Source organism: Pituophis catenifer, unplaced genomic scaffold (assembly GCF_029215685.1).
Source record: "Pituophis catenifer annectens isolate HBS135680 unplaced genomic scaffold, rPitCat1.0.hap2 SCAF_15, whole genome shotgun sequence".
NCBI classification, from domain to species: domain Eukaryota; kingdom Metazoa; phylum Chordata; class Lepidosauria; order Squamata; family Colubridae; genus Pituophis; species Pituophis catenifer.
The window spans coordinates 23,097,170-23,123,966 of NW_027256895.1; the positions used below are offsets into that span (position 1 = coordinate 23,097,170).

Below are 26,797 nucleotides of genomic sequence, written 5' to 3' on the forward strand. Positions count from 1 at the left end.
GAAAGTTATGTTCCATGAGTAGAAGTCCACTCATGCAAGATTGGTTACACTGTAGTTTTATTCACAACAGTGATTTCACTGTATGTAGTGCCTCAAGTTCTTGGGGCCCCTAGAATGACTCATGCCACAGTACTGTTCTGCAAGCTGCACTGGCTGCCAGTTTGCTTTCAGGTGCAATTCAAGGTGTTGGTTATCACGTTCAAAGCTCTGCGTGGCATGGATCTAGGTTAATTGAGGAACCATCTCACCCCAATAGGACTGGCCCACTCCACCTGTCATGCCCCAGCATATAATTTTTATATACTGTTGTTGCTCTCTAGCCCCATCGAGTGGCCGGAGGGACAAATATGCCCCAACATACAGTCTTTATATACTGTTGTTGCTCTCTAGCCCCATCTAGTGGCCAGAGGGACAAATAGTGGCCAGCAGACTAAAGCACTGTTAAGTAACACCAGCTGCCTGCAATTACTGCAAGTTCAAATCTCACCAGGCTCAAGGTTGACTTAGCCTTCCATCCTTTCGAGGTAGGTAAAATGAGGACTCGGTTTGTGGGGGCAATAAGCTGACTTTGTATAAAAAAGAACACCGCTTGGGGGGTGGCCCGAAAGCCCTACTAAGCAGGTATATACAAAAGTATGAAGGCTTTTGCTTAACGCATTGTAAGCTGCCCTGAGTCTCCGGAAAAGGGTGGCATATAAATCGAACCAATAAATAAATAAATAAATAAATAAATAAATAAATATGCCCCAACATACAGTCTTCATATACTGCTGTTGCTCTCTAGCCACATCTAGAGCATTTATTTCAAAAATGCTCGGACAAAAATCTTGTCTTGATGAACCTTTGGTTCCAAAAACTGAAGGTTGTTTTGAATAGTACCTAATTTTAAAACTCTGCGGATCTAGGAAGCCTTTTCAGCATTTTTCCACTGAACAGATTGTCAGCAGTGAATTGTTTCTGAAGAAGTCTCAAATACAATTTGTAATATGGAGCAGAAATGGAGCTGTGGTTCAGAGCAAATTAAAACACATTTGTTACTGTAATTTTTTTGAATGTCCATAGTATTTGGATTTCACATTTGTGTTCCTATTTTTGTTGTTTGTTGGACAGGCAATGCTGGACAGTCTTAACAGCCTATCTACTTATGCTTCCTGCATTTAGAAGAGACCACCTTTTTTCAGAAAGGTCGTATCTAACAAGTGTCATTTTATTAAAGGTTGAGAAGTTATCTTCTTTTCAATAATGGGCATTTGAAATGTTCACTCATGGAATGCAGAATATTTCAAAATATATTAACAAATTCTGTTTGTAAGAAACACACACACAAAGTCCCTGCAGTTCCTTGGCAAGATTTTTAGAAGTGGTTTGCCACTGCGTTTCTTCCTAGAGCTGAGAGAAAGTGACTGGCCCAAGGTCACCCAGTTTCCTTTGTGCTTAAATCAGGACTAGAACGCAAGTCTCCTGGTTTCTAGTTTGGTACCTTAACCACTACACCAGATGGGCTGTCTTGTGGGAAAAATGCAAACACTGAAAACACCAAAATGTTTTCTACTGGTGCTATTCTACTCCTGTTACATTTTTTAATGCCTTAGTTTTATGTATGTTTATTTAGAGGTAAATACACCCAGTGGTGGGATTCAAATTTTTTAACAACTGGTTCTCTGCCCTAATGACTGGCTGGGTGGTCATGTGGCTGGGTGGTCATGTGACTGGGTGGGCGTGGCCAACTCTGTCAGGGTATTGATTAATCCCATAATTGGCTCTGGGACAATCACCCTGATTTAATTAGAGGATGGATTGTGGCCTCTCCAAGTTGCAATATTCTGAAAAGAAACGCGAAGAAAAGTTCTCTAATAAAACTCATTTATTTGTTATAAAGAAAATAAAACACCTCACTAACTAAGAAAAGATAATTGCTACATTTTGGCAAGCGAGGTCTCCTGCTGGTCCAGCCGGACCTCTGGCAAGAGAACAAAAGAAAGAGTGTGTAAAGGAATGTGAAAGAATGCGGAAGCACGTAGCTTACTGATAAGAAGTTGGCAAGCTACGGAAAGTCAGACAGTCCAGAAATGATGAGTTCAGCTGGCAAATAAAATAACGCAGTGACATTCCCCTTCTTTGCCAGTTGAGCGAATATCAGTACATCATCAAATAAGGCACATCTTCTTACGCAGATACTCGTGTTGAGCTGCTGGGAGTGGTTTGTTGAGCATATCAGCAATTTGATCATGTGTAGATACATACTGCATTTTGACAAAACCTTTTTTCACTAAATGTTTTATGTTTTGATAACGAATGTCAATGTGTCTGGACCTAGAACCTGTAAAATGTGATTCAGATATATAAACCACCGATTCATTGTCTTCCATCACGGTGATCGGTCGGATAGGGTGTGTCCAGATATCTGTGACTAAAGCATCAAACCAAGTTAGGGAATTACATGCATCTGAAACACAAGCATATTCAGCTTCAGTAGATGAACAAGAAACAAAATTCTGTTTACGTACTTGCCAATAAACAGGACATCCATTTAAGAACATCATATAACCTGAAGTACTTTTGCGTGATTTCTTATCACTTGCCCAATCAGAATCTGCATAACAACTTAATTCTGCATAATCAGTATGTGTTGGTTCTAACAGTAATTTCATGTGTTTAGTGTATTTTAGGTATCTCAATAATTTCTTAATGCATGTCCAATGAAACTGTTTTGCCTTACCTACGTGTCGTGACAAGAGATTAACACTAAGTGCAATGTTGGGTCTGGTCCAATTACTAATGTACAATAGTGACCCAATGACTGAACGATAAAGTGTTTGATCCTTGAACTCAGGACTTGCTTCTTGTGTCAAGTTGTGAAAATCTGTTTGCATGGGTGTCTTTGTTGTGTTAGCATCTTTCATGTTGCAATGATGCAAAATTTGTTCAATTTTATCTTCTTGTGAAAGACTAAACCCCTTCTGTGTTTTTTCAATCTGAACACCTAAATAAGTGCTAATGTGACCTAATGATTTCAATGTGAAGTATCTCTGCAAAGCTTTGGCAAAAATTTCACTCATTTGCTTATTTGGACCAATATAAACAATATCATCAACATAAACAAGAACTATCTCATATGCATTGTTAGATCTTTTTGTGAACACGCACTCATCAGTTTCGGACTTAATAAAGCCCATTGAATTTAGTTTGTCAGTAAGACATAAATACCACATTAAACCAGATTGTTTCAGACCATAAAGACTTTTGTTTAAGAACCAGGTATCCCCTTCTTGCTGTCGGAATCCTGGAGGACTTCTCACGTAGATCTCTTCGTCTAGGTCTGCATGTAGATAAGCCGTGTCAACATCAAACTGGAAAACTTCTAAACCAAGGATAGTTGCAGTTGCTAAAGCAATTTTTACACTCTCAGTTCGAACTGTCGGTGAGTAGGTATTTGTGTAGTCCTCAGGATAACGTTGAGCGAAACCTTGAGCTACAAGTCTGGCCTTGTACAGTGACTCACCATTTGGTTTATTTTTGATTCTGTAGACCCATCGAGTGCCAATGACCTTTTTGTTTGCTGGAGGTTTTGCAGGTGTAAATACTTTAAGTTTCTTTAGACTGTCCATTTCAACCTGCATTGCATCATACCATTTGTCTTGCTCTGAATCAGGAAGTTGCTTGATTTGTGTGAAATTATCAGGTGGAAGTGTAACATTGCAAATCAAAGGTAAGGGTGCTTTTGTCAGTTGCCAAGAATATCGTTGTGGAGGGATTCCTTTTGTGGCCCTCTTGGAACGTCTCGGGACAACTGTCCAGTCTTCTTCTGCTTCGTCCTCGTCCTCACTTTCGTCGCTAGCGTCAGCATCCACGGCTTGCGAAGATGGAACATCGGGTTGAGAAGAATCAGTGGAATCTTGGTCATCAATCTGCGTAGCATCAGCAGTATCATCTCTGGGAAAATAAACTCCAGGATCATTGGAATGAATCCTGGACCAGTCAATATCTTCTTCAAAATTAGCAGATTGGGAAATCACAATTACATGTTTAGAGTCAATAAATCTGCTCCATTTTGAGTTATCATCAATACCCATAAATCTCAGTCTCTTTGCTGCTGGACTTCCTTTTCTTCTTTGAACTAAGGGAATGTTCACCATAGCATATGAACCAAAAATATGGATGTTTTTAAGATCGGGCTTGTAGCCATACAACATGAAGAAAGGAGTCTGATTTGTTACACTGCTCCAAGTACGGTTGACAATGTAATTTGCGTATTTTATAGCTTCACCCCAGTATATCTTACCAAGGTTGGCGTCTTCTAGGAGACAACGCATCATGGTTTGCAGGACCCCTTGTCTTCGTTCTACGACTCCATTGTGAGCCGGTGTGTAAGGGGCTGAAGTCTGATGAATAATTCCATTCTTACGCATCCAGTCCTGGAAACGCTGAGACATGAATTCGGCACCACGATCACTCTGGATTCTGGCGATGCGAACTTGGTGTTGGGTAGAAACAAGGGTTGCAAAGTCTTTAAAGATCTGAAAGGTCTCTGATTTTTCTTTCATAGGATATCCATATCCATATCTAGAGTAATTATCAACAATTGTTAGAAAATATTTTCTACCACCAAATGATGGCGGGAAAGGACCAACTATGTCAGTGTGAACCAAATCAAAAATGCGTGTTGACAGGCGTGTAGCGCGTTTGGGAATGGCTGCTGCTTTGGATTTGGCCTTCTTGCAGACAGCACAATCCAAAAACACCTTACACCCCTTTAGATCCAAACCTTTTGCGAACTCCGGCATCTTCCTAAGAACACGGAAACTGGCATGCCCCAATCTTCTATGCCATTTATGGATACACCTGGAATGCAAAGGTTTACCTGTTAGTGAATTCTCAACATTAACATTTTTATGCGGAACCTCAGGCTTGCTCTGAGCAACCTGTTTACCAATTCTCTTTTTGTTAGCTTTAGGAGCCTTCGGAATAGCAACAGGATCTCTCTCTGGAGCATCTCTCTCTGGGCCTGTGCTCTCCCTTTTTGGAGTTTGTATACATGCCTGTGTTTGTGTTTTAGGCTTTGGCTTTAAGTAATAAACACCACCAATTAATATGGTTCCAGCAACAATATCTCCATCTTTAACTATGTAACTTGCATTTTCAAGGTGGTGAACCTGGAATTTTAACATTCTAGACAAGTGACTCTGGCTAAGCAAGTTACTGGTTGCTGTTGGTATGTAATAAACATCAGGAATGAATGCATCGAGCTCTTCAACATAAACAGTTCCTTTTCCTTTGACCTGACAAGGATGATTGGAGAAAGAATAAAGTTCACGTAGTTCAGGTTCAGGCTTGTGCATCTCTGTGAAAAGTTCCTTTCTGTAGGTAACATGCAATGCTGCACCACTGTCCAAAGTCCACAGGAGTCGTCTGTCGTACTCTGGTTGAGATTGTGGATCATTGGTTAAAGCCAATGTGGCGAGTGGAGTTTGTGGATCACGCCGGGGACCACAACGACCTTGTCTTCCGCCTCTGCCTCTGCCTCTGGAGTCTGTTCCTCTGGGCTGGTACGTGACGGGAGCTGGAACTCGTTGGGGACAATCCCGGGTGGCATGTCCCACACGATCGCAGGTGTAGCATCTTGGCACCCTTGGAGCGTAGGTCCTTCCTCGGAAGGGGCGCCTAGCTGGAGCTCTTGATGCGGGTGGTCCTCTCAAATGTGGCGTGGCCAACATGAATGCCTCTTCTTCAATTAAAAGTCTACAGACATTGTCCACTGTGTGTTGAGCAATTGGGACTTGGTTAATTTTTGTAACAGCATCTTTCCATTCATAATTCAAAGAGTTAATAATGATGCTGATTATTTGAATATCTTCAATGTTATGGCCTCTTTCTCTCAATTCTGTTCTCAGACCTTTCAGTTTGGTCAAATGCCCTCCAATTTGTTCACCGGGTTTCAATCTCGAACCGTGGAGTTCAGACATGAGTAAACATGAAGATTCAATTGAGACAGGCCTGTAGCAATTTTCCAATTCAGCCCAAATTTGTCGGGCTGTTGTATTTGGTGGAAAAGTGACCTGCAGTTCAGTATCCATGGACATCAATAATGTTGTGTGAGCCCTTATCTCTAAATCTCTTATTGCATAAGTCCAAGGTTGAGCAGGAGGATTAAAAACCATGCAGTGAGTGCCTTCTCTAAGAAGCAATAGTGTAATCTCACTGACCCAGGCTTTATAATTGTGTCCTGACATTTTTAGTTTTGACTCACCAGTTAATGGAGAGACAGAAAATGCCTGGTAAGGAGCCTGCATTTGATATGCTGGCTGTGCTGGCAGAAATGCCTGTGGTATTTGCTGTGCCTGTTGTGGACCTAAAAATGGTCTTGGTTGTGCCATTGGAGGTGGGCCAGAAGCTGGCCCTATTTGCACTTGTGGCTGGGGGATATATGCAGGCATTTGTAGCTGCTGTTGGATTGGAATCTGCTGTATTCCAGTTGCCATTTGTGTTTGAGCTGCAATATTGGCGTGACCTGCTGGGGATGCAGTCATTTGCCTTTGCTGCACTAAGCGTGGCTGTGTTCCATCTAAAAAGACACCATCACCACCAGGGGGTGTTGGAGTTTGAGCCCGTGGAGACACTTGTGGCATTTCAGCTTCCTGTAGTAAATTACTTTCGCCAGCAGATGGTGCTGCACCTTTAGCTTCTGTTGTGGCCCCGCCCTCTGAGCCTGTCCAATCGGAGGAAGAAAGCTCCGAGCATGAGGAAGAGGAGTCAGCCAGGCCTCCCTCTCCAGGCCCCTCCCCTCTGGCATTGTCTCAGGTGCCAGCCGAGGGAGAGGAGATCAGTAGGGAGACAGGTGGCTCGGATCAGAGTGACAAAGAAACATCATTCCTGGACGCACGCCTCCGAAGGCGTGATAAACGTTTGCAGCAGCTTAGGAGGCGTGCTAGGGATTAGAACTGAGTCACTGGACCACACCCCAGAGACTATATAATAGAGGGTGGTGGTCAGGGATCCTTGTGACGAACAAAGCAAACCTTGGATAGTCACTAAAGCCTCGTCCGGAATTGCTGAGAAAGATTTCTTGTTGTCGGACATTTGGACTCTTGAGTATTTAATCTTTCTGTTTTACTGTGAAAATAAAGGCACTTGGCAGACGGTGTGTCTATCGCTGCCAAGTGGGAGATAAAGAAACTGGGTGCGTTCCAAAGTGTTTCCTTAACCCTCGGCTGGCTGTGTTTGTGTGTGTGTGGGTACGGGGACAGAACAGCTTCGGGCAGCTTTGCATAGGTGGCATTGTATGCTTTTGAGTAGGAGTGATTATGTAAGACATGTGTAACTTGATCAGGGAGACTTTCATGTGACGTATGTAGTGCTCTCTGTCTTAATTGGCCTGACACAGAATCCACCAGGGGGAGTGTCTTTGGCTCTGAGGAAGAAGACAAGATGGCGCTTTTTGAAAAATTTAAGTCATGGGATTCTCCCTTATCTTGCTCAAGCATAAACAAAGCTTTCTTAAATTGAGACAGTTCATTTTCATAATATTTTACATGCTCACGATAGGATTTGATGGCCATCTCACGCTGGGTGAGCTCTGGGCTTTGAGGAGAATAATAAATTGTTTCTCTCTCTGCGTGGGAGGAATTTTGCTCGGCAGTTTGCTTTGGCCTTGCACTGAGCGTTACAAATTCAGAAGGTTCTGGGAGGACTTTTTCAGAGCTTTGAAAATCAGAAGAAAATGTTACTGACCTCAGTTGTAATTCATTATCTTCAAAAACAGCTTCTTTCTTATCTCCCTCCATTTCTGTTCCCACGGCTTCTTGTCCCAGGCGTGTGGCCGTAGCAAGTGGCTGGAATAATCTTAAGGGCTCTTCTTCATAGGAGAGGTTGAAATCATTAATAGGGAATACTCTGAGTTTCATTTTTCCCTTTTTCTTCTGTTTCGGCATTTTAGCAAAATAATTAGCGTACCTCAGTAGCTAAGAACTAATTGCCTATGCGCTCTTATCAGAAATAACAAAACAAGGAAAAAGCCATAAATCAACCGTCCTCTGCTACCAGATGTCAGGGTATTGATTAATCCCATAATTGGCTCTGGGACAATCACCCTGATTTAATTAGAGGATGGATTGTGGCCTCTCCAAGTTGCAATATTCTGAAAAGAAATGCGAAGAAAAGTTCTCTAATAAAACTCATTTATTTGTTATAAAGAAAATAAAACACCTCACTAACTAAGAAAAGATAATTGCTACATTTTGGCAAGTGAGGTCTCCTGCCGGTCCAGCCGGACCTCTGGCAAGAGAACAAAAGAAAGAGTGTGTAAAGGAATGTGAAAGAATGCGGAAGCACGTAGCTTACTGATAAGAAGTTGGCAAGCTACGGAAAGTCAGACAGTCCAGAAATGATGAGCTCAGCTGGCAAATAAAATAACGCAGTGACAAACTCAAGGTCACTTCTTTGCCTAAAAAAAGATCTACCAAAAGGTAGTTTATTATTTTGTGCATTTAATACTTAAATAAGAACAATAAAAGAGGTACACAAAACAATAAAAGAGGTACACAAATACTTACAAGTGTTACTTAGCTTTAAGGTATTTCCAAATTGCTGTTTGATTGGCGTCCTCACTTGCACTTTTCTTCAGTCTTACCCGAGCATCATTGGCTGTGTGATGTGCTCTCAACCATTTTTTGACTGTAGGAATAGGTCCCATTCCTTTAGAGGTAGGCCAATTACACTAATAGTCATTAGGTTTGTTATATTGGAAACAGGCGACTTCTCTTCTCTGAACATATGTTCATTTTTGAAAAACCCCTTTCCGCTTCTGCTGAACTTACAGCAATTGTTCTGACAATATTTTTAGCTTTTAGAATAGTGTCAGGAATTGTATATTTCTGGGAATCTTTTAAATCATTTTCTACAAAATGTCAATAATCTTTAATATTAATTTCGTAATTAAAGATGTCACTAAATGCAAGCAATTGTTCTTCAGCTGCTTTCCATGGAACTACTTCTTCAATATTCCAGTAATCTGGCTCCAAAAAATCGAGAAATTGTAAATTAGTCCTATCTTGCAATTGGCTACCTGTTTTTAAATGTTCACAGTCCATTAGTCTTTTCTTCAAATTTGTTATGCTTTCTAAAAGTCTTTCCCGAGGAACACTAACAAATCAATGATTTTGCACAAATTTTATATTTTTGAAGGTTTCTGAATTAATCCATCCAGGTTTTTTTTGGTATGCACCCTTTTCTTTTCTAAGCATTTCAAATGCTTTAATTGATCTTATCACAAGTTTTTCAGCCTTTATTATGTCTACATTTCTTGCTTGCAGTGCATTTGAAAGAAGAGAACTTTCATTTAGAATGTCAAGCATCAATGCCAAATCAGTCCTAAAATATATATTTTCAAAACAGGCAGCCATACCTAAGTATTTTTCATTTGCATGAAAATACTGATGTAATGCTGGATAAGCGCGCCAGACAGCCAGGGTTGACCTTAAACTACAGGCAGCCCATCTTGGTCCCAAAACTCTACCAATCTTTATAATTTCAATCCCAAATTGTTTGGATATTTTGATAAATTCAATTTGGTTCTTGTTGGATTGATGAAAAATGGTATATATCTTATCAATAAAATTTTTAAAATGATTTACTTGCTTTATTTCCTTTATCGAATCATCTAAAACAAGTTGGAGGTGATGGTTTAAGCAGTGCCATATTATGATGTTTGGAAACTCTTTTGCTATTCTAGTGCTCACTCCAAATTTTCTCCCAAGCATAACACTGGCACCATCGGAGCAAAATCCTATTAAATTTTTTTCTAGGTAGTTCTTAGTAAGCCCAACATTATTTAAACTTTCCATAAGTAAATAACATATTGTCTCTGCATTTTGTTTTTCCAATTCAACTAGCTCAACGAAAATTGTTGGTGAGGTAACTGAATCCTCAACTTTTAAGAAAAGTATAACAACTGGTTTGCAAGATATTGTTGAGGCTTTGTCAATAATCAAACATATTTTCAGATTATGCTTTGCAACTAGAAGGACCTCACTAGTGTGGTAAATTTTTAAGACTGAGGGGGATTGGGGTACAACAAAATGGGGACAAACAAAAAAGATATAGTCCAAAATAAACTAAGACGTCATCGAATGAAATTCATAGGTACATTCACAGAGCAATACTGAATTCTTTTTCTGAAATTTATTCCTCAGTTTAAAAAACGGAATATATGAATTAGGTTCAGTGTTGGGCTCAGCTTGTACTCAAGCCAAGTAGCGTATTTTCTGGAAAACAAGTAATGATTCCATAGGATGGCTTTATTCATTCCTTTTCTTTTCAGATGCAGGGACAGATTGTGCAGAGGAAAGAGCCCCAATCAACTGAGTCCATCACTGGACCAACTTTTATAAATTGAATACAAACTTAAACATATTTTAAAAATAGAGATGGATATCAGCAAAAAAAAAAAGAGGTTAAGCAAACTAAAAAAAGTTCATTTATAAAAGGTACCTATGCCAGTAATCCTGGAAATAAGATTATGAGTAGGTCAGAGCAACTTACCAAAAATTAAGGAAGGCAGATGAGGCAGAAAGGTAGCCCTCGATGGGGGGGGCACAGCTGAGATCAGCGAAGGCACAGGCAACAGAAAGGTAGCCCTCGATGGGTCAGAAGGCAGCTGAGATTGGGGAAGGCACAGGCAACAGAAAGGGAGCAGAAAGGTAGCTTTTGATGTGGGGGGGAGGCAGCTGGGCGAGGAGTGGAGATCGAGGAAGGCAGGCACCTGAGGCAGAAAGGTAGGCCGCGTGGACCCGTGTGGTTGAGGCGAGGGAGCCAGAGAGCAGCGGCAAACGGCCATGACTCTAGCCACAGGCCAAGGTGAAATAAAGAGTGGCTGGGAGGGGAAGGGCGGGGCGAGCCAGTGGTGGGATTAGCCAGTTGTCCAAACTGCGCAGAATCTTAACAACTGGTAACCGGATCGAACCGGCTGAATACCACCTCTGAATACATCATTGTTTAATGACACTGTCTACTGTCTTCGTAGTTCCGGATGGAATGTATCCTTTTACTTATTTCCATGTTGATGGTTATTGTTTTATTATGTATAATAGCTTACCTCATAAACTGAGTCAAAATGAATTAGCTTAATATGTAAAATATAAAGATTAAAAATAATATAGGTTTTGAAGTATAATACATGCAAATCCAAGAGAATTAGTAAATTACTTGCAAAGTGTTATTGCAGGCCACATCTACACAGTTTTAGTTCCAAATCCACAAAAACACACACATTTTATATAAATCAGCATCATAAAAATTAACGCCTCAAAGACTTTGCTGGCAGAATTAATTTGTAGATTGTAGAAAGGGTGTTTCTTCTTTTTTCTTTTTCTTACAAAACATTAACAAGTAAAATATTACAAAACTTTTATAAGGGTTTTTTGGGTAAAACATTTACAATTTGACCACCAGCTACTTCTGTTTCAAGATAATTATATAGATTTAATAGCTTATGCTGTACATCCATTTTTGAGGAATGACAATTCTGACATGCATTAAAAAAATCACAAGGCTTCAGAAATTGAGATTTAACCACAAATTATGTTGCAATAAAACAATTATAAAATTGAAAAATAGGACTCAAAACATTATGCTTACCTAAAAAAACCTTTTTCTCCCTAAGTTGTGTATTTTTATTACTTCTCTCATGAAACAATGTGATAGTGACGTAACACAGATTTCTAATGTAATCAGAAAGCATGTACACAACCCTATCCCAATAAAGCATATTAAAAAGAGGGGGAAAAAACCCTAATCCAACACTGGAATTCTATCATGATAAATACACTTTGTACTTGTAAGTACATAAAGCAAAACTTTATCATGGTGGCCAAGGGAATGAACAGTAAAATGGCATTAAACAAGCTAGTACTGGACATCTGTGCCCTATTCAGTACACTGAAATCTACAATTTTTCTAAGACTGAAAAGTGGACTCAAAATGGTATACAGAACAGACTATCAAAATGTTTTTTTTTTAAATTCCAGGAGTAAATAAGCACACCTAACACAAATTAATCTACATTATATTCTGTGCTATCAAACAAATTTTGACATACTTGTAAAAGGGATTTGCTGCACATTACAATAATTCTCATTTCATATCCACTTAGAATAGAAAGAATATTTAACAGCCATGCAGAGTACTCAACCTTTTAGTTTATAAAGTTTTTTAAAAAAGATTCTAAGTTAACATGATTCTATTAGAAAACATTGTTTAACTAGAATTTTTAGCACTGATTGTAAAGCATAATTATAAAATATTTGATGTTGTACTTCATCTACAACAAAAATTAATTAGCATTACCTAATTGCCATCTGTATTAAATATATTGTAAATTTGATTCTGATGTTTTAAAGCCAGATATATCAGTAGAGAGTATTTTAAATAAGAGATACAAAATGATACAAAAAACCTCCAACTAATATTTAAAGTGTGTTAAATCTTTACAAAAGGTGTAAGAAATTTAAAATTTATAACCACAGTCTAAAATTGTTTTCTTTGTTATATATGTGAGCTCAAAGTATGAAAGACTTTCAGCTTCATATTTCACTACACAGGGCATTCCTAAAATGTACACAGTACAGACAACTATCAGTAGGTCTTTTGTCTTTAAAAATGCATACAATGTCACAAGCCTGGAACTTGTGTATGTTTATAAAAGTTGTTTGTTTATAGAGTTTCAAGTAGCACCCAACACAAAGTATATTGTTAAAGGAAAAGTCTTAATTGCCTGCACTGTACTTTTATGTAATATCACCCAAATATTTTGCTGTAAAAATGTAAAAAGTGTTGGCAAGTTTTTCAACAGGGAAGATTTGCAAAATGTAATTTTTTATGTCTAAATTGTTTAAACATCCAAAGTATCCGTTTGCTCTCATTTTATATTCTAGTGCAGTGATGGCTAACCTTTTTGCCATCGTGTGCCAAAAGTGGGGGAGCATGGGGGGGGTTGCGCACACACCCACACACATAATTCTATGTGCCCCGCCCTCCTGCGCATGTGCACGTGGCCCCCCCGTGCTTCCCCCGCTTTTGGTATGCAGTGGCACAGTGGCCCCGTTTTTCACCTTCCCCAGGCTCCAGAGGCTTTCTCGGAGCCTGGGGAGGGTGAAAACGGCCTTCCCCACCGTCCCCGGAGGCCCTCCGGAGGCCAGAAACAGCCCGTTTCCCGACTTCCAGAAGTCTGCAAACTGAGCTCATGTGCCCATCAATATGGCTCCACGACTTCCGGGTTGGCTCCGCAGCGCCATTGACGGTCTTTTTAGACCGCCGCCCCCGTGATTCCGTTGAGCCGTTCTGACAGCGTTAATCAGCTGTCAAACGGCTTGAAAATCTCCCCTTCGGGAAAAGAAGGGGAGGAGAGCAGGTGGGTGAGGGTAGAGCTCCCCGAAAACCCCTGGATTAATTCCAGGGGTTAGGAGGGTGAGAGCTCCCCGTTCAGCCCACTGAAGCTCCGGATCCGGGGGGGACTCTGTTTTTTTTTACAGAGCTAGGCGCTGCGTCCAATTTCTGCTGTCAAACAGAAGATTAAATGATTTCAAAAAAGCAGGCGGAACAGAAGCAGGAGGACAAGCTTTTTGCAAGTATAATACTTAACTCCGGGGATACAATGTTTCTAATTGGATTTTCTGAGCTGGAAGTTAAGATGGCGTTTCTTTGTTGCGATTTTAAAAGTGAAAGTTAGAAGGAAAGTCTTTGCTAATAGACTCGTGCTCAGAGACTGGCTTTAAGTTGCTGGAATAGATTTTGAAGAGCTGTCTGGGAAAAGATTATTTCGTTTGGTATTGTTGAAAGCTGCTCAAAAGGATGGCTCTGACTTTATGATTTTATGGTTGTGGGAAGAAAGAAAATTTCTTTAAAATAAAATGGCTTCTAAGAAAGGAGATCTTGAAAGTGCTGGATGCTATTTGGAGGTGTCAGAAACGAAACAGTTGTCTGATTTACAGAGTTATAAGGATTTTGATGCAGAACTTACAGAATTTATAAAAGAAGCCATGAATAATCATACTGCAGCTATAAGTAACCAAATAGCAATTCTTAAAGGGATAACAACAGAAATGACTGAGGAAACAAAAACAACTACGGAGCATGATGACAATCCAGGAGATATTGCAGCAGAGAGGGTGGAAGAATTTTCTCAAGAATTTTCGAGCTTATTCTCTGCTCTTTTCGGAAAAATTGATAGAATCTTTCAAAATTATGACTTGGTTTGGAAAAAAGTAGTAAATGACCAGACTTTCGAAGTTTCAGAAGATGAAGGAGATTTGTCAGCGGCATCTATACATTTAATAGAAAAGAAACAACTGAACTTCTTTTCACAATCTCTTGATAAACTTTGGTTTTACAGACGAAGGAATGAACTGATTTATATAAGCATGAAGAGGCGATTTGGGGGCTCTAAATCAGAGGAAACTTTCTTAAAAAGGGGACAATCTTTGCAGTTATATCAACCTCAAATTAAAATGAAAAACCTCCTCAAAATAGAAGTAGGAGGGATGCAGAAAGACTGGAAAAAATATAAAAAGAAAGCAAGAATGGAAGATTAACCTTTTCTTTTGGCTTTGTAGTTGTTCTACTCATGGTTAAAAATGATTATGTTTTAGGTGTTATAACTACTGAGGGGGAAAAGTATAAAGTTATATATTGATTCTTAAATATGATGTATTAATGGTTGATTAATCCTTTTTGGTTTTCTAGTTTATGTATTAATGGTTAATTATGTTGATGATCATCTTTCAAATTTTAAAAGTTGGAGGGAGGAATAATGAAGGGGGGAAATTTAGAAACTTAAAAAATGTAGAAATTTAATTAGTGAATATCTAAGGTTTATTTTTTGTTATGAGATTTCAAAATAAGAAAGCAAGAATGGAAGATTAATTTTTTCTTTTGGCTTTGCAGTTGTTCTACTCATGGTTAAAAATGATTATGTTTTAGGTGTTATAACTACTGAGGGGGAAAAAGTATAAAGTTGAATATTGATTTTTAAATATGATGTATTAATGGTTGATTAATCTTTTTTGGTTTTCTAGTTAATGTACTAATGGTTAATTATAAAAATGTAGAAATTTAATTAGTGAATATCTAAGGTTTATTTTTTGTTATGAGATTTTAAAATATCTGAACTTTGAGAAAAGTAGGAGGGGGAAAAATGTTTTTAGGTTTGAATGTTTAATATTTGTTAATGGTTTTAAAATTCTTAGAGTTATTGGATTACACGTTACTTTGTATCTATAAAAAGGGAGGTTGAGGAAATTGTAAAAGGGGAGTTAAGGGGTCTTGGGAGTTATTAAATCTTGCAGTTAGCTAGTTTATTTTAGCGAATGTTTGGTGAAATCTATGCCCTGTTTTTGTTCTGGGAAGTCGGGGGTGGGGGGTGGTGAGGAGGGGTTGAAGATTGAGTTTACCAAATTGATTTTTTTTTCTTTTTTTCTGATGATAGTTTGAATGATTGTTCATATTGTATACTTGTTTGATCAGAAAATAAAAACTTTTTTATTAAAAAAAAAAAATATGGCTCCACGTGCCACCTGTGGCACACATGCCATAGGTTCGCCATCACGGTTCTAGTGGCTTGCCCTGTTGGTGTTGGTAGGAGTAGTCTTGGTGGTTCCTTGATTGGGCTGTTGGTTACTGTTAGGTTGTTTGAGTTGGTAGTCCCTTTATGTTATCTAGTCTGGTAATGAAACGTCTACAAGAAAACAACCAAGCTCACAGAGCACCAAAGACATCCATAATCCAAAGTACTTTTAGCCATATTTTTGTTCTGTATTCAAATTTATGAAGTTTCACAATGCAATTAAGACAGATGGAGTTTCCTGTCCATAAACCAATATGCTCACATAGATGCTGACTATTGATGTTGACAAAATGTGTATCCCACCCCTACCCAAGGAACCAAGTTAGTATGGTTGAACAGTAGTCAGTGAGAAGAGCTCGATCTGTAACAATTGTTTTTACTCTTTTTCAGTGAGTTATTATTAAATAATCTCACATTAGAGACATATCACCCTCATATGTTTAGAATGTTTTGTTTCTGAAAAATGAAAATAATTATTTTTTAATATTTGCTGTTTTTAGTTTCTGTGATGTAGGAAGGGGAAGAACGTAAACTTTTGCTAGACTCCAAAAAACTCTTGCAGCAAAAATAACTTAAATGAGTTTCCCAAACTGTAATTTCAAATGCTGAATAGTGTTTGACACTGAAACATCTTTAAAAATGAATCTGTCATATCAATAGAATAGAATATATGTAGCTCAGGGTTGAACTGAGGAGTCCTTGGTGCTCTCTGAGCTTGGTTGTTTGCTTGCAGATGTTTTGTTACTAGACTAGGTAACATCTTCAGTGCTAGATGGGAGTGGGGTTTGCTCTGTTTATCTACAGTAGCTTGCCCTGTTAGTGTAGGTGGGGGTGTTATTTTCTCCTTGGTAGTTCCATGATTAGGCTACTGTTTATTGCTTGTTTGTCTGAGTTGGTAGTTCCTTATTAGGGTATTGTTTACAATTGCTGTTTGTCTGGTGTTAATCCTAAATTTTAATCCCTGTTTATCTGGGTCTTGATTGCTGCAACCAAGATCAGAGAGCACCAATGACTACACAATCATATGGCACAAGAGCTTTTCAAAAGAAACCTCCTTACTTGCTGGAAAGTAACTCTTGAGCAAGCCAAAATGAGCTCTTTGGATCCCAGCTAATATTTCTCATAAGGATCAAAGGTAATAGATAATTACTTTAGAGCAGGGGTCCTCAAACTTTTTAAACAGGGGGCCAATTCACGGTCCCTCAAACTGTTGGGGGCCCGGATTGGCTGGGTGGGTGTGGCTAGGTGGTCATGTGACTAGGTGGGCGTGGCCAGTTTGACAGTCCATTGAACAATGCACACAAATTAAACTTGGATTTGTTTTGCTCCTGGGGGTGTTTTATTTGCTTTTGTTTGCATGTTGCTCTTTTGGTTGGCTTTTCTTTTTACTAGATCATTTTTTCAGTTGTTTAGGAGTCTAGTGGTCCACTTCAGGAAACTCAGTTTTGCTGCAATTCTTCTCAGCCCCAAGAAGCTTGAGAAATCTCTCTCTGTCTCTCTCTATCTCTTTGTCTCTCTCTCTTTCTCTCTCTCCCTCTCTCTCTTTCTTTCATTCTTTCTTTCTCTCTCTCTCTCTCCCCCTCTCTTTCGTTCTCTTTCCCTCTCTCTTCCCTTCTCTCCCTCCCTCCCTCTCTCTTTCTGTCTCTGTCTCTCTATCTATCTATCTTGTGGAGGTGGCGAAGGTGAAAAATGGGCCGTTTCTGCCTGGTTTTTTGCCTCTTCTAACCCCCCCCCCACCTCCACAAGCATTCTGCAGGCTAAAACCAGGCAAAGGTGGCTCGTTTTTTGGCCAAAAACGGGCCATTTTTGCCTGGTTTTTTGCCTCTTCTAACCCCCCCCCCCCCACCTCCACAAGCCTTCTGCAGGCTAAAATTGTTGAGCTTACCTTTTGGTTCCAGCCCGCAGGTCTCCCGAAGGCAAGTCCTGCGCTCTGCTGAAGGGTGGGCGGGGCAACCTCGTGGTGCTCCGCGGGCTGGATTAATTGCTTCAGTGGGCCGCATGCAGCCTGCGGGCCATAGTTTGAGGACCCATGCTTTAGAGTTATACTTTTAGTTGCTCTTTTTTTTTTTGGCTAGTGTGTCAAATTCTAAAGAATTCAGTACATTTATCACAATGTTTGCTATTAAAAATGTTATTAGTGGTGCATAAATGCTACGATTCATAACACTGTACTTCCCCTTATCTCCAAATGTTGAATAAAATTTAAATATTTAAATTACTGGTTTCAAAATAGAGATTAATGACTGTTTAAGAATAGATCCTGTGTCTTGAATTAGGATGAATTAAGATATAAGATTTGTAACACATATTATATTTAATTTTTACATAGAAATTAGAATTTGATGTTAATACAGTATATTTCTAAAATTCAGTATTTGCGCTGTAGATCTCTTACCTCTCCTAGAAAGAGAATAAACTGTGTTTGCTAATTGTCTTTATACACACTACTACAATGTAGTGGACAAAATTATCTGGGATGTTCCTCAGATCAATTTCACATGTGGCCATCTGATTTTTAACAAATGAATAAAGATGGCCAAATTTAATACATATGTCTCACAAAGTAAAGAAACAAAAGGTTTTCATCTTCACTAGAATACTTTACATTGTCTTATTGTACAAAGTACACTTCCTGTGCTAGTTCTCCACCTTGGAATACTTACAGAAATAAAGACTGAATACATGATTTCCTGCTCTGTAATACACTTTTACCAGCCCACTTCTTATCTTGAAAAGTATGTAAACATAAGTGCAGTTCTAGGCATCTATGTAACATTACTTCAGAATTCCTCCATGTTTGCTGAAACATTTGGGGTTGCTGGATTTGTATCTTGAGAAATGGCTGCTACTGTGACAATCCTTGGAGATCCAAGAACCTCAGTAACTGAAGGGTCCAATTCACCTGAGGTAACAATAGCAAGGGCTGTTCCTCCACTTTTCTTGTTCTGATGTGTTTTGACATGCTTGGAGAGATGATCACTTCGCATAAATCTTTTAGAACACTCTGGACATTCAAATCTTTTCTCACCTGTCAAGAAATGTTAACATCATGGGCAATTATCTATATATAATCTATAGTACAGTGCCATGACTTTAACAATTTTTCTTGTATTTCTATTTTGCCTTCCTAAATTATAGCAATTCTGAAGCTTTAATTAATTTCTTACTTTGAATCTTTAAGTAAACCTTCACTTTAAAAGCCCAATGGGGGGAAGAGGTATCTATTAAAACCAAGAGCTGGTTAAAGAGCTAACTAGATTTTCTGAGGGGAGGGAAGGAAAAGTGCTGGGAAAAAGAGAGGATGTGTGGACTGCTGGAATATGGGGCTAAAGGCAGTGGTGGGATTCAGCCACTGAATCCCATTGATAAATGGAAATGTAAATTTGGAACTTGGATTTAATTTGGATTGGATTACAAACTGATTGGTTGTATATAAAGGTGAAAGAAGAACTGGAAAACTGGCTTTTTCTCTTTTTTGACTCGGCAAAAACGGATGTGGATTACAAATAAAATGGCGATTTTTTAACTAGCTGAGTGGAACGGTGGATTATAGAGAGACATCTGTAGGAAAAGAAGAACATGGAGTTGTTTGTTTTGAGAAAACCTTTGAAGAAGCGAGGGGAAAAAAAAATAAAACCTTGAACTTTTAAAATGATAACTGGCGAGAACTAAAGATGATATGTTTTGCCTACAAGAGGATAGACTTTGATGATTAAAAAAGAAAGACCTTAATGTGACTTAAAACTGGAATATCAACCCAGAAAGAAAAAAATGGACCAGGAACTTAACGAACTGATAAAGACGATGTGTTTAGAAATAAAGGAAATGATTATTAATTTGCATGGAAAATCGAAATCTGAGGAGGCAAAGACAGAGCTAGAATGCACTGAAGATGAAAAGGAAACAACTGATGAGAAACAAGAAAGAGAGATGGATAACGAAGAAGACAAAGACAAAGAGATTGACTATGGAAAATTAAACAATTGTAATATTAAGTATGGACAAAAAGAAAAGAAACAAAGAAGAAAAAGAGGGTGGAATGGGAAAAATATAAAAAAATTAAATGATTACACTGGGATTATTTGAGAATAATAGGAAATAAAGGACAAAATAAAAGATTTTATGATTTTAAAATACAAAATAAGTATACTGGGATTAACAATAAAAAGACACAAAAAAGGAAAGACAAAGGAGAAACAATGAGAAATACAGGGCAGAATAGGAGAGTGCAGAATTCTAAAATACAAAAGGAGGGAAGAAGAAGGGGAAACAAAAGGCAAAGAAGGAAAAGAGGGTGGAGAAGAAAAAATATTAAAAACATAAATGATTACACTGGGATTTAAAGTGGAAATATAAGAAAGAGGGAAAAGGGATGGAAAACAATGGGAAATAAAGGGCAAAGATTTCATGATTTTAAAAAACAAAATAAGTACATTGGGATTAACAATGAAAAGATATGAAGGAAAGGAAAAGCAGAAACAATGGGAAATATAGGGCAGAAAAGGAGAAAGACAGAACAAAATGAAAATATATTCAGAACTGTAAAACTTAATAGATGAGTTTAATGTCAGAGAAAGAAAGATAAAACAGCGATACTAATTAAGTGATTTTAAAATAAGGGGAGTATAGAGCTGTATGAAATAAAGGGAATAAGACTTATACTCTATATTTTAAGTTTTAAATATGCTCTACTGAAAACTGGAGAAACTGCAATAAATGTCATATGCTTAATAATATTGGAGTTCTATAGAATGATAGATTTTAATAATATGAATAAACTGGTTGGGGGAATGCAACAATTGGAATATTTCAAACTATATATCTGAAACATAATCAAAAAGAGAAAAGAAGGCAAATTAAGAATATTTTAAGAACTAATTGGGTTGGGTAAAATGAGAAATTATTAAGATGCGCTTTATAAATATATATTTGAATAAGTGGAAATATATTAAGATATTTTGAGAAATATATTCAATAATTGAAACGGAATGTAAAACTGAATGAAATTGAAATGATAAAAATGATTTAAAGGTTATACTTGCAAGAAGTAAAGCAGAAAAAATACATTGGTAAAAGTAAAAAAGACAAAGGATTAGAAGATTGTTTGAGTAAAAGATTTGAAGGAAAAAAGGGAACAAGATGAAATATACTGTTAATAATTAAAAGGACAAGGGATCGGGGCTGCCTGGACTCCACAGTGGAAAATATTAAATTGAAAATGAATACAGCAATAGAGAGAGATGAAGGAGGAGAAGAGAGGTGGAAGGGAGGAAGAAGGAGAGAGAGGGACAGAAGAGTAGGGAGGAAGGAAGGGAAGGGAAATTAGAGTAGGAGAGAAGGTAAGACGGGGGAAGAGAGGAGGAGGAGAAGGGGAAGGGAAGGGGAAGTAGAGAAGAGGAGGATGGGGAAAGAAAGTAGGAAGGGAAGAGGGAGAGGGTAGGTTTGAGGAGAAAGATTGCTGTACAATAAAAAAGATGAAGTGGAAGAAAGGCAACGCTGAACAAATAAATATAAATATATTAAGATAAAGAATGAACTGTTTAAGAATAAAAGAGAATAAATATGAATAATACAGTAAAGTTAGAATTTAGGGACAAATGAAGATGGTGTTTATGTATGCAAGTATAGAAATATTGAGATATGTTTTTTTAAAAAAGGGGGGGAAGACGATTTTGGCAAAAATTGTAATTGAGTAAAATGTATTTGAATTTGATTAATTGTATAAGATAAGAAACGGCCAACACTCTGTTCAAAAAAAAAAAAAAAGATGTGGGTGAATGTGGGAGAGGAGAAAAAATCAATAAAACTTTTTTATAAAATAAGGGGAAAAAAACCTTAAATGAAAGCCACTGAGTGTCTCTTTTTGGAGTGAAATGATTTTAAAATATAGGCACCACAACTAACAGAGCCAAAGGTTGTATTTTTTATTGTTGTTCAGATAACATCTTTAGGAGATACAGGAATTTTTTGGTACAATCCTGAAGGCCTCTAACAATAATTGCAATAGTGGCGCAGATGTATACAGGAGCAGACAATTCAAGGGGATCCTGGCTCATTTATAGTCTTCAAGCTTAATGCTACAATTCCAAACCATTAATAATCAGTAGCCAGTGTAATTCTTTTAATAATATAATACTGTATGATAGCACAGGGCTCCCCAACCCCCAGTTCACAGACCAGTACTGGTCTGCAGCCTGTTAGAAACTAGGCTGCACAAGCGAAGCTTCATCTGTGCATGCACATTAAATCATCATCCCCCACCCACCCCGGTCCATGGAAAAATTGTTTTCCCCCAAACCGGTCCCTGGTACAAAAAAGGTTGGGGGATGCTGTAATAGCAGCTTTGTATGCTGTATAGTAACCCTCTTGTCGCATTGTTCACTAGCAGTGCATAAGCGTAGCACTCAATTAGTAAATTATAATTACACAGACATGACATTATCAATGCAACCACAACTGCAATACCATTAAAAGTCATAAAATATACCATCAGAGCTACTTGGGCCTCCAGTAAAATGTTTATTCTATGAGCATCTCCAACACCATTCCCGTTTCTCTAGAGAAAGATCAATATCCAGAATAGGGAATTATCTATATCCTAGATCAGGAATTGCCAGGCCACAGAAGCTCTCTGTTACCAGTATCTCTGTTACCAGAGCCGTGATGGTGCAATGGTTAGAATGCAGTATTGCAGGCTAATTCTGCTGACTGCCAGCAGTTCGGCGTTCAAGTCTCACCAGCTCAAGGTTGACTCAGCCTTCCATCCCTTCCAAGGTCCTGGATGAGGACCCAGATTGTTGTGGGCAATATGCTGACTCTGTAAACCGCTTAGAGAGGGCTGTAAAGCACTGTGAAGCGGTATATAAGTCTAAGTGCTATTGCTATTGATGCTAATTAGATTTCATTGAGCTTGTCAGTGTCCTGATTCAGTTACGTCTTACAAACTGAACTGTATTTGAGAAACATGCTGATGACATTATTCTCCAAATTGCCTAAAAGAAATAATCTGAGCAGCATCAGAAATAAGATGGCACCATGTGATTTTCTGTGTAATACAACTGATAGGGTCCAAAAACATTTACTCTTGAGTGACCAACCATGCAAATAGGGGTGCAACCATCATATATTGGTATCTTTTTCCTCATTCACAAGGATGACCAGTCAACAGTGCTAAAAAGCAACTATAATTATTGCTAAAAGCTACTATCCCTTAGGAGAGGATATCCATCATAGTGGTGGTGTAGTGGTTAGAATGCAGTATTGCAGACTAATTCTGCTGACTGCTGATTGCCAGCAATTCGGAAGTTCGATTCTCACTCAGACTTCCATCCTTCCAAGGTTGGTAAAATGAGGACCCAGATTGTTGGGGGCAACATACTGACTCTGTAAACCACTTAGAGAGGGCTGTAAAATACTGTGAAGCGGTATATAAGTCTAAGTGTTATTGCTATAGTGAGAAAGTCCCAACATAAGATCTTGACTCTAACTGAAGTAGTGTTGTGGCCCGCTGGTGGCCAGCAGAGCTGGCAGCAGAGTCGGACAGTGAGGAGGTTGGGGAGGAACTTGGGCCAGTCCTGGGGGCTGGGGAAAGCTTGGACGAGGGCTCTGCATCAGAGGCAGAGAGGGAGTTAGACAGCAGTGAGGCAGAGGAACAGCTGGAGCCCATTCCCAGTGTGCGCATGCACAGAGCTGCCAGAAGACAAGAACAATTAAGAAAGCAGGGTAGACTCGGGAGTAAGGCCACACCTTGGAGATGATTGGCCCCTCCTATAGGACATAAAAAAGAAGCAAACGGGATGTGGGCTTTTGCAGGAAGCAATTAGTTCATCTCGTTTCAAGACTGGAAAGTTCTGTTCGTGACTCTAATAGACTCGGTGCCAAGTTTGACCTTGCTGTGCATTTGGAAATTGGTTCTCTGGCAGCGTTCCAAGTGAGATAAGGTGGGGGTTGATAAACATTCATCTGAAAGACTGTTTGCCAAAGCCTTGTTGACTGTGAATGAATGGAATTCACAGTTGTGTTAATAAAAGAGGTTTTACTGGGATTAAGACTTTGCTTCATGCTTTCTAAGGAAGCCTAGGTCAGAACAAGTGGATTCTAAAATACTGGTTTTCTCCAAGAGTATTTCAGCTGGTCCACCACTACTTTTTTGAGTATCTTCTCAAGCATATACATGCAACAACTAAAAAATCATGATTCAATATGACCTTTTAATGGTTAAGATGTGCATTCATTCAGTTAGCTTCCGATTTATATCTTGTGGATCTAGTCAAAGAGTACTCTTCATACAATGTTTCCTTGTTATCTTAAGAAATGAATTTGAAATTATGTCTTAAAACAGGGGTCTCCAACTCCTGGGCTGAGGCCTATTTGGAATTGGGTCATGCAAGTGGCTGGCCAGAGTGCGTGTGCACTCTGGCCAGCCTCTGTTTCCCTTTTCCCCCCAGCCAGGCTGCCAAGCTGCAAAGGTTGGGGACTGCCGTCTTAAAAATCAACATGGAAAGGAACACTAATGCCTAAAAAGATAAAATCCTTTAAATTGCTCACTTACTACTCAGAGTAAGTTATACTGTACAATTATCAGCTAATTCTAAATTTTTCAAGTACAAACTGAAAACAGATTCACCAAGTAACATACAAGGGATTGATTCCCCAAAATACTCACATTATCTCAGGGATAGAGAACTGAGAAATTATGATTATTCAGAAAATGCAAAAACAAACACAGACATATATTTTGATGCTGGACTTATTTATTTTCCACATTCTGAACTGCCCATCTCCCTCAAAGATGTGTATTCCAATTATTTTAAAACAGTAATAGAGCTTTCATTTACAATAATCTAGAGAACCAAGCTAAATAAGGTCTCTGAAGGATTAATCCCTAAGTTCCTACTGAAGGGAACATTTTTAAATTTTACATACTTTTACAAGTCAGAACACTAAAATGTAAATGAAGTTTATTTTTTACACACTTATCCAAACTGTTCTCTTACCTGTATGGGTTCGCCTATGTCTCTGCAATTCATCACTCCTTGTAAATCTTTTCCCACAGAAGATCCAATTGCATACAAATGGCCTTTCTCCTGTATGCCAGCGAAGATGTGCCCGGAGATGAGATGTTTTCCCATATACTTTTCCACAGCCTTCAATATGGCAGATATGTTGCTTCTTTTTTCCTGGTTCATTGCTGCCTCTATCAAATACAAACTACTATTAGTTAAAATCAGAACAATTTCAAATAAGGACCATTGTTAATAAAAACATCATTAAAGATATAACAAATATGTAAGCAAAATAAATACTTTGGCCCCAAGAAACCTGATATTTAATAGTAATTATGGCAATTACCTTCCATCTCCTTCTCTACAATTAGGGCAGGTACAAGCAACTCTTCTTAATCTTTTACCAGGCTGCACTTCTTGATCAGATGCTTGCTGAGCTTGTTGCAACTGCATTTGAGTTATCTGATCAGGACTAACTGCACCCATTGCTGTATTAGCTATTCCTCCAACCGCTACAGTTATAGGAGCTATTGTTGCTTGCTGTACTTTCACTCCTCCATCCTGTCCTTGTTGTTGACCTGGAAAATCAGAAAAATCTCAATTTCTACATCTTAACACAGTAACATATTTTTGCATCCTGTTTACTACATGACAGATGGACAAAGACACAGTTGACTATTTCTTTTATATACCATCGCAATCTGATTATTGGCAGTTTACAATAGTAAAACAATACTAAAACTAAGGCAACAATAGAGATGGTGTGCACTCATCATCCCAAAATGGTCTCTCAGAAAGCTATGTTTTTACTAGATTCCAGAAGAATGTCACAAAAAAAAAAAAGGGAGGGGGCTGCAAGAAAAAAAAAGTAAGTTGATTCATTTAATCTCTCAGTAACAAGAAATGGTTAACATTCTGTTCAGCAGGCATGTTACCACAGTGAGTTGATCCATATAGAAGAGTCAATTCTATACATATACAAAAGCAAGCCATATAAATACCATATTTTTCGGACTATAAGACGCACCAGTGTATAAGACGCACCAAGATTTTGAAGAGGTAAGTAAGAAAAAAAAAAGTTTTTGCCCTCCCTGCCCCCCCAGGAGCACTCTGCAGGCCTCCCAAACCCTCTGCGTGCCCCGTTTTTTGCCAAAATGGGCCCGTTTTTCACCCATTTTTGCAAAAAATGGGGCACACAGAGGGTTTGGGAGGCCTGCAGAGTGCTCCTTGGGGCTGGAGGAGGGCAAAAACACCACCGTTTTTGCTCTCCACAGCCCCCAGGAGCACTCTGCAGGCCTCCCAAACCCTCTGCGCACCGTTTTTGCAAAAAACGGGCCCATTTTTCACAAAAATGGGACAAGCAGGGCGGGTCTTCGGGAGGCCAAAAATGGCTGTATTCGGTGTATAAGACGCACCAACATTTCCACCCTCTTTTAAGAGGGAAAAAAGTGTGTCTTATACTCCGAGAAATACGGTAAATACTTCTTGTATGCGTACTTTAAAGGGAGGGGTGCTAGTCCTTCCAATTTTATTAAACCCAAAGTTCTTTACATTAAATATGAAGTTATTAACCACCCAAACATACACTATGCTAACTATAAATATATAGTAACTGTGCAGGGACAAAATTCAGGAATTCATCATCTGGGGTGGCATATTACTATCTTGGTTGCAGTAATTTCCACACTGCCAAACTTTTCTGACTTGATTATTCAAACTAATGTAGAAACTCAAGTCAAAATACTGAATAGGGTTGACATGTATTTTCTGAATTTACTGTCAAACTGATTTAAGGTATCAAATTGATTCAACAATTTTATTTAAATTGCTAATTTGCAAAACCGAATTCCTATAAAACCAAAACCTCTCACTCTTTGTGTGGGATTTTTTCCCATTGAGTAAATTCTGAAAAGGTCAAACAACTTTCATTGTCTCCTAAAATAGGCACAGCAGAGCAAGATGTATCAATATACAGACAAATCATCTTCAAAAAAACCTCCATGTTTATACTGCGAATACTACAAGAATGGCAAGGATTCTCAGCCATTATTTTCCACCTTGAATACAAGGTATGTATGTTATGTTTTAGCAAAATGTAAAAGTTACATACTACAGCAAGTTTAGTATCATATCAAAATAGAAAAGGCTGCTTGTAAACAACTAATAGTTCTCAGGCACA

The 26,797-nt window shown here is 38.5% G+C and overlaps 1 protein-coding gene across 1 annotated transcript in view; it reads right to left on the bottom strand.

Moving 5' to 3' along the window:
• Positions 1-18,308: 18,308 nt before the first annotated feature.
• The window catches only part of LOC139324566 (transcription factor Sp4-like), a 96,196-nt gene continuing 87,707 nt past the window's right edge, over positions 18,309-26,797 (bottom strand). The window contains exons 4-6 of the mRNA XM_070954280.1: positions 24,965-25,196; positions 24,610-24,809; positions 18,309-18,641 (exon numbers count right to left, since the gene is read on the bottom strand). Of these exons, the coding sequence (XP_070810381.1) occupies positions 18,394-18,641; positions 24,610-24,809; positions 24,965-25,196 (680 nt within the window). The 3' untranslated portion in view covers positions 18,309-18,393. The remainder of the gene's footprint in view (positions 18,642-24,609; positions 24,810-24,964; positions 25,197-26,797) is intronic.